The sequence below is a fragment of the Pinus tabuliformis genome, chromosome 2_1, assembly GCF_031772625.1.
Source record: "Pinus tabuliformis cultivar Carrire ecotype Pingquan chromosome 2_1, CPIR1, whole genome shotgun sequence".
Taxonomy (NCBI): domain Eukaryota; kingdom Viridiplantae; phylum Streptophyta; class Pinopsida; order Pinales; family Pinaceae; genus Pinus; species Pinus tabuliformis.
The window spans coordinates 591,948,417-591,957,393 of record NC_142299.1 but is presented as its reverse complement, the minus strand read 5'-3'; the positions used below and the strand labels follow the sequence as shown (position 1 = coordinate 591,957,393).

Genomic DNA, 8,977 nt, shown 5'->3' with positions numbered 1-8,977 from the left:
AGAGATGGAAAAAGTGCAAAATTTTGGGATGAGGCATGGCAACAATGGGACAAACTATAGGAAAAATAGGAACTCAGAACTATTCAACAGGCTTCACAAGATGCAGGGCTAAAACTAGTGAAGGACTATTGGAAAGAAGACCACAGAGGAGAGAAATAGAGAGTATGGAAAAATTGAGATGATTAGGGACAAAATATTGAAGAAGAATAGAAAAGGCACTATACGAAGAAAATGGTATCGCGTAAGATTTTGGTTAGGGAAGGACATGATATCCTGTGATGAGGTCACATAATGAATGGAAGATTCACGATAAAGGAGGCATATGACCTGAAGACTAAAATGGAACAGGAAGGTAATCAACACTTGTGGAAACAAATATGGGAAAGAAAGTGGTGGCCAAAAGTGGCATGCTTTCTATGGTTAACTTGCAAGGGTCGGATACTAACATGGGATCAAAAACAAAAAAGAGGGATGCAGGGGCCTGCCCGTTGTGAACTCTACAAGATCGAAAATGAAAACATAGAGCATTTACTAAATTCTTGTCTGTTTGCGAGAAGCCAATGGAATGCTCTCCTTGGCATCTTTGGAAGAACGGATAGAAACTCGCAAAGTATAAAAGAGACGGTGCAACACTGGGGCCGTGGACATTTTATCAGCCCAGTCCTTAATAGAGCCTGGGGGCTAGCTGTAGGTTTCACTCTATTGATGACATGGAAGGAAAGGAATCGAAGGATATTCAAGAATGAAGCACTAACATTGGAGCAGGTATGGGGAAGAATAATAGAGCACATAAGGGAAACCATACTGGCAGAGGAATGGCAGCAGGAGGACTGGAATACCATGATACACGAAACCAGGATCTTGAGAAAGCTAAATTTAACAAAAGAGATGGTAGGAGAAAAGGGATGGAAAAGAACAAGCACACAGGGGGTACAGACCCAGAGGTATAGTAGACCAGCAGAAGGCTTCATCAAACTTAACTTTGATGGAGCTTCCAAAGGTAATCCAGGTAATGCAGGGATGGGCGGCATCTTCAGAGACAGTCAGGGTAGGACTAGGCTGATATACGTAGCTTACGGAGGCAGATTGAGCAACAACGAAGCAGAGCTAATGGCGGCTAGACAAGGACTTAAGATAGCGGTTAAGCTGGGTTACAACCAACTAGAAGTGGAAGGGGATTCACTAATGGCCATCAACTTGATGAGGAAGCTGCATTCTGGAATGAATTGGGAAAATATTAGTCACAACTAGAGAACAACGAGTCTCATACAAGAGTTGGGTGAAATCGTGAATAGATCTGAATATATCATAATCAAGCTTGTTAAAAGGGACAACAACAAGGCAGCTGATTTCCTTGCCAATTGGGGAAGCAAACCGCAATCGGGCAACATGGAAAAAACCTGGCCCATACACCCAAATGATAAAAGACTATATGCACTAAGTAGTATATTAGGGAAGGATGATGATAAGGCATAAGAGAAACCATAAGGGGTATAATAAACCCCCGATCGGGGTGACGGAGATGGTAATGCATCATAATGGTGACATCAGAAGTATGATGGATCAAGGACAGACAAGTGTAGTTTGCATGAAAGCTAATAGGTATGCGGAGAGGCACTGTCATTTGGTAATGAAAGATGGCGGAAGCAATGTCAGGCTAGAGAATGATGGGAAGGATGGTAATGATGGCACAACAAGAAAACAGGGTGGTGGCATGTGGGAGTATAGAAGGAGTCGAGCAGAGAGGAAGGGTAGAAGGCGAGGGAGGCAAAGAAGGAGTGGGATGAGGGAGCCACACCCTACACCAATGAGCAGGGAACGTGCCACCGGGTATGTAAATTGTTGCCCCCCTGTTATTGTTTCTATCATTGGTAGTATGCTAGGGGGGTTAAAACCAGGGAGATGGCTCGGGCAAGTCGCGGACGAGGTCGAGGGCGTGGTCGCGGTCACCAAGGACAGACAAGCACTCACCTAGGGCTACAAAATAGTAATACCTTATGCAAACGTCGAGGCCATCAACCGATGGATGAAGCCACACAGGAAGCGGCCACAACTTATATGAGAAATACAGATGAAGGTATACGAGAAATACTTGAAGACATTGAAGTGGAAGTGAAGGAGGATGAGTCTGAGGAGGAAATGAAAGAGTGGAGGTGATCCGGATTTAAACAGGAACGCAAAAAATTACAGAGATAACCATATACACAAAGATGCAGCAGAAATAATACTTCATTTCATTAATGGAAAATACTGAAATATGCTTACAACCAGAAATGGAAATAAACCAGCTAGGGCGATGGCAGCTTATCTCTGAGAAGAGATGTGATGGCTACATGCCTCTGAACTGTGTTACAATGAGGCTCGAAGGCCTATTTATTGTTGAGAAACAATGGAAAACCCTTAACATTCAAAAACCTAACCCTAGGAGATGAAACACCAAACTATGGGCCCCGTTTGAGGTAAATTGGTACATCAACTTCCCGGGGTCGTAACTTTGGCATATGATCTCCGTTTGACGCATACAATAGCTTGTTAGAAAGATCTATCCGAGCACTACCATTGTTGAAACTTCCATGGACCCATGTTGCCCCCGGATTCCCCAAAAAACGTCGTTTAGGGCCTCAAAACGGCTCCGGAAGTTCAGGACCCGAAAAACTGCTAAAAATAGTAAGTTGTGCTACAATTAAGGAAACTGAAAATGCTGAGAAAGACAATGGGGGTTCAGGTGGAATTGGCAGGTGGCCACCAATATCCACCTGGATCATTCCTCCCCCCTTAGGAAGCAATGGTCCCCATTGCGTTGAGCTCCTCCATGAGATGAGGAAACTTTTGCTGAACTTGTTCCCTGGTGAGCCACTTGCCCTGCTGAAGGAGTTGGCCTACTTTGGCAACTCGATACAGTTGGATATTCTGTTGGAGAGTGTTCTTGATCTGTGTGTCCATGATCCGATCAGTTGCAGCTTGTTCCATGCAATCTGGATTTAATTCTGTGGGTTTAAGCTGTTCTGCAATGTCGGATGTGTCTAGCAATGGTGGAAAGTATGGCCGAAGGCGGTCCACATTGAACACTGGGTGCAGGCCAAGGAATGGGGGAATGCTGAGCTCAAATGCATTGTCTCCCATAGCCTTAGTAATGGTGTAAGGACCATATCGGAGTGGTCTCAATTTCTGATAGGCTCCAGTAAGGTGTTCCTTTTGCAAATGCAACCAGACTTTGTCGCCCACCTGAAACTTGTGTGGCACCTGATGTTGATCATGTCGCTGCTTGTACTTGGCATTTGATTTCTCAAGAATGTCATGGACCTGCTGGTGAATATGTTGGATGCACTCAATGAAGCTGGTGGCCTTATCTGTTTCGGACTGGACATTAGCTAAATTTATGTCAGTAGCTGCAAGTGGCATGGCCACATCAATGGGGCATAGTGGCTGGAATCCCAAACCCACCTGAAAAGGGCTATGGCCAGTGGAGCTGTGAAGAGCTCGGTTGTAGCTATGCTGAACATAGGGGAGGCTCTTGTCCCGTGTGCGTGGATGATTTGAGTTATACATGCGCAGAATGTGCACAACCATCCTATTGACAACCTCTGTCTGGCCATCAGTTCGAGGATGGAAGGTTGTGGACTTCGTGAGTTTGGTGTCCAGCATTGACCAGAGACTGGACCAAAATGTACTGAGAAACCGGCTGTCCCGATCTGAGATGATAGACTGTGGGATCCCAAAGTGCACCCACACTCGTTCAAAGAAGAGTTTAGCAGTGGCTTCTACCGTGATATTCTTCTTGCAGGTCACCATAATGGCCATCTTTGAGAACCTGTCAACGACCACAGAAACACAGTCATTTCCATGCTTAGTGGAAGGAAGGCCTGACATGTAATCCATGGAGATGGATTCCCAAGGTCGACTAGGGGTAGGCAACGGGGTATAGAGGCCGTTCTTCTTAATGGTTGGTTTGGCAATGGCACAGGCAGTACATGATTTGATGTACTTCCTAACATCCTGTTGAAGATTCGGCCAATAGAAATAATTTTGCAGTACTGCCACTGTTTTCTCGACCCCGAAATGCCTAGCAGCCCGACTGTAGTGTGCTTCCCAAATCATCTTGGCACGCTCGCTTGAAGGAACACAAAGGTGACCGAGGTGGCATAATAGGGCATCCTGGAGGTGAAAATCTGCAACATGCCGACCCTCCAAGAGTGTCTGGTATGTGTGGCCGAATTTTGGGTCTCTTTTGTAGAGAAGTGGCCAGTCAGAAGTCTCGTGCCCACAAGAGTTGAGCACGGTGGTTAACGCCATGATTGGTGGTCGACTGAGGCAATCTGCAACATTATTGGTGCTGCCCTTCTTATACTTGATATTCAAGTGGCACTGTTGCAGGTATGTAGACCACTTCTGATGGTGATCATTCTGCAATTTCCCTTGGTTCTATATGAACTGCAGGGGTCAGTGGTCTGTGTGGATGACCGTTTCCTTCCCCAAAATGTAATGCTTCCATTTTCGGCAGGCCTGTACAATGGAATACATCTCTTTATCATAAGTGGGGTACTTCCGGACTGTGTCTGAAAGTGTTTCACTGTGATATGCCACTGGATGTCCATGTTGAGTAAGGACTGCCCCAATAGCATAGTCAGAGGCATCTGTCTCGACCTCAAATGGTTGTTTTAAATCTGGTAACGCGAGCATTGGTGCCGTGCAGAGGCGATCCTTCAACTCCATGAATGCCTTCTGTTGAGATTCAGACCAAAAGAATTTTTCTTTCGCCCCTCCCTTGGTGACTTGACTCAAGGGCCAAGAAATATGAGAAAACCCCAACACAAACCTGCGGTAGAAGTTGGCAAGACGTAGAAAGCTGCGGAGCTATGTTAGAGTGGTTGGAGAGGGCCAATACCGAATGACTTGGATCTTGGCTGGATCGACATGCACCCCCTGTTCATCAATGATGTATCCCAGATACTGAACCTGGGTCATGCCAAAAGTGCATTTCTCCAAATTGGCACATAGCTTGTGTTGTCGTAGTGTTTGGAGAACCTGTCGGATGTGGTGGAGGTGCTCTTCCCAACTCTAGCTGAAGATCAGAATGTCATCCAAGTATAATACTACAAAGGAGTTGGTGAATGGCCGCAAGATGTCATCCATTAGCCTCATAAAGGTTGCAGGAGCATTCGTCAATCCGAAAGGCATAACCAACCATTTGAAGAGGCCCTCCTTGGATTGGAAAACAGTCTTCCACACATCAGAGGGTTCGATTGGTACCTGGTGATATCCTGACTTCAGATCGATCTTGCTGAAATATTTCGCCCCCTTTAGTTGGTCTAGGAGGTCATCAATCCTCGGGATCGGGTACCTATTACGGACAGTGATCTTGTTCAGCGCCCGATAGTCAATACAGAGTCTCCACCTCCCATCCTTCTTCTGTACCAACACGATCGGGCTCCCACAGGGCGATGAACTCGGACGGATGTGATCTTTCTGCAGGAGCTCCTGAATCTGCCTCTTGATTTCATTGTTCTCCAGAACGGAGCGCCGATAAATTGGTCCATTGGGTAGCGGCGCACCTGGGGTCAGATCGATGGAGTGCTTGACTTGACAGTGCAGAGGAACCCCTGCCGGGGAGGTGAAGATGTCCTCGTACTCCTCCACAATCTTGTCCATCTGTAGTTGTCGTGCAGAGGGACCCCGTCTGGAGGCAGCGGCCACTGTCTTCTTCTTTCCTTGAGGGCGTATCATCAGGAAAACAAATTTCCTGGTTTTGGAAATGATCTTACTGCATTGTTTTGCAGTAATCAAAGAGATGGCGGTAGGTGGTGCTACCTCTGGTATCCTGAACAACTTATTTCCCAATGTAATAATAACAGCACGGGACCTTGATTCATACATAGCATGTCGCTTCTCCATGTATGGTTGTGCTAGTAATACATCACAAACTTCAAGGGGAGCAATGTCACACAATACCTCATCCGTGAAGGGCTTGATGTTGTATGGAAGGCGACACTGCTGGCTCACGCGAAGATCTCGTCCTTGGTGAAGCCACCCAATGGTGTATGGTTGTGGATGTGCTGTGGTCGGTAAGCCCAACCGCTTCACAACCTCTGCCGAAATGAGGTTCTTTTGACTCCCGCTATCAACAACGAACTGTATCGGGGAGCCCTTTACCCACATCTGGGAGTGGAAGAGACGCTCCTCCTCCTCTGGATCTTCGGGTTCATTTTTATGGATCTTTGCGGTAGAAAGAGTGGCGCTGGGATCCGCATCAATGATCTGCTTCCCTTTTTCATACCCCTTATTGGGTTCTGACTCAGAGTCGGAACATGCATCTGACTCTGAAACCTTTAGCTCAAACACCAATGACTTCTTGGCCCGACACTCACTTGTGTTGTGAGTGGAGCTCTTATGGAACTCGGACCATTTTCCAGTGTCCTTTCTTGGCTTCGCGGCGCTATTCTTTGCTTCTAGCTTTGGCTGGTTGTCTTGGGTTGTCCCGCCTTGGCTTTGTCCTTTGTTCTGTGGTTTAGGGGCACCTTTCCCCTGCTTTGGATTCGCAGATCCAAAGTCTCGCTTCTTTTGTTTAAACTTCTGCTCGACCTTGACGGCATATCGGTATGCTGCGCCGAGCGAGGGGATGTTTAGGAATTGTATTTCTTCCTGGATGTACTTGTGCAGGCAGCCACAGTATTTGAGTATCAAATGTTGCTCCGAATCCTTGATACCCAACTTTGTGAGAAGGGTATGGAAAAGATTGGTGAACTCCGACACGTCTTGGTCCCTTCCCTGCCGCAGCGTGGTCCACTTTATGTATTCATCCTCATAGCTTCCAACAGGGTAGTACTGCTCCTTGATGGCATCCCGGAACGAATCCCAGGTGGGTACGGCTGAAAATAGTGAGCCAGTACTTTCATCCTTCTGCTCGCAGTAGGTTTCCCACCAGTCCTTGACGTGGGGGGCTGCTTTGAGAAGAGCAAAAACAATCTTTTCCTGACTCGAAAATTCATGAACAGAAAAATAACCCTCTAGCAGATTTAACCATTTATCTACGGCATCTGCGTCTATCTAACCCTTGAATATGGGGATTTCAAAATTAACTTGTACCTTAAAGGGTGTGGCGTTTCCAGAGTAGCTGCTGGAAGCCGATGCGTCACTTTTGGGTAGCCGCTGAAGGATCTGGGCAAAGCTGTCCATCATCGCGTTCCGTTGTCGCTCGAGGGCTTCTTCGAGCAAGATTTTGATGGGATCTCCTGCCCCCTCGTCTTTCTTCTCATCCGCCATGGGAGGCCGTCGGGATTTGCGAGGCTGGTCTTGCAAAGGTTCAACCAGTTCAAGCCCTAACTCCTTGTATCCCGACCTTGTTGGGGACATGCAAAGAAAAACAGAGAAAAAGCAGACCGCTCTGATACCACTGATCCAGATTTAAACAGGAACGCAACAAATTACAGAGATAACCATATACACAAAGATGCAACGGAAATAATACTTCATTTCATTAATGGAAAATACTGAAATATGCTTACAACCAGAAATGGAAATAAACCAGCTAGGGTGATGGCAGCTTATCTCTGAGAAGAGATGCGATGGCTACATGCCTCTGAACTGTGTTACAATGAGGCTCGAAGGCCTATTTATTGTTGAGAAACAATGGAAAACCCTTAACATTCCAAAACCTAACCCTAGGAGATGAAACGCCAAACTGTGGGCCTGGTTTGGGGTAAATTGGTACATCAACTTCCCGGGGTCGTAACTTTGGCATATGATCTCCGTTTGACGCATACAATAGCTCGTTAGAAAGATCTATCCGAGCACTACCATTGTAAGAATGGGCAACATCAGTCCATTCCATGGACCCATGTTGCCCCCGGATTCCCCAAAAAACGTCGTTTAGGGCCTCAAAATGGCTCCGGAAGTTCAGGACCCGAAAAACTGCTAAAAATAGTAAGTTGTGCTACAATTAAGGAAACTGAAAATGCTGAGAAAGAAAATGGTGGGGGTCCAGGTGGACTTGGCAGGTGGCCACCAATATCCACCTGGATCCATCGACCGATGGATGAAGCCATACAGGAAGCGGCCACAACTTATATGAGAAATACAGATGAAGGTATACGAGAAATACTTGAAGACATTGAAGTGGAAGTGAAGGAGGATGAGTCTGAGGAGGAAATGGAAGAGTGGAGGGGTATGGTTTCTGACCCGGGTAACACAAGGGGCAGAATGTCTCAATACAAGCAGACACTACACCTTTACTGGCTCATGAAGAAGCTACTTTGCAAGGCAGTTGAGCAAGTTTCAATGGGCATGGCTTCAATAATGAGAGACATGCCTAAATACAAGAAATACATGCAGAACATACAATTCCAGCTTTGAAAACAGGGCATGAGACTGGACTGAATAGAGAGAAACATCCCAGCCGTAGCAAACAAGGGACCAGTGCATGGGGGTTCAGCAGCAGACCCAGCAATGGTGGAACCAGACCAGGAAGATCAGGATGAGTAAACTTAGCCTCTTTTGTTTTTAGAATGGAACTGTGCTACTTTTTTAGTGGAAAGTCTCTTTATATTTCTAAATGTCCATAGGAATAGTAGATAAAAACTCTATTTTCAATTGTTTGGTTTACATAGCATGGCTTGAAAGACTACATACATACCAATTTTGGATGGCTTATGATATATTTAGGTGGCTCAAAGCTTGGTTTCCCATTGGGCAAGCTAGGGTCACCTATGCCTTGTATGTGTTCTCAGTTTGCGGTTTATAAATAGAAAAGGACCTACCTAAACTTACAAAAACAAAAAATACTGTGCAATTATATCATTGCTATTAATCTATACAAGCCTTTTGTTTGTTCGAAAATATATACAACCTTAAACAGTATAACCATACATATGTATATCTTGAACAATCCTCCTACATTTTACATAAAATTCAAATTTTCTCCTTTGTTAACTTGAACTTCCGATTAGCCAAGAAATAAATCTTGGCATGGTAACATTACATC

General features: G+C 45.7%; 1 protein-coding gene across 1 annotated transcript; it reads left to right on the top strand.

Moving 5' to 3' along the window:
* The first annotated feature begins 471 nt into the window (after positions 1-471).
* On the top strand, positions 472-1,251 carry LOC149201850 (uncharacterized). The gene has a single exon (XM_089401388.1). The coding sequence runs from the start codon at positions 472-474 to the stop codon at positions 1,249-1,251; it is 780 nt and encodes a 259-aa protein (XP_089257514.1).
* The last annotated feature ends 7,726 nt before the right edge of the window (positions 1,252-8,977 follow it).

Excerpts from the sequence above, each read along its gene's own strand:
- LOC149201850 (XM_089401388.1), top strand. The coding sequence starts at position 472 with ATGCAGGGGCCTGCCCGTTGTGAACTCTACAAGATCGAAAATGAAAAC.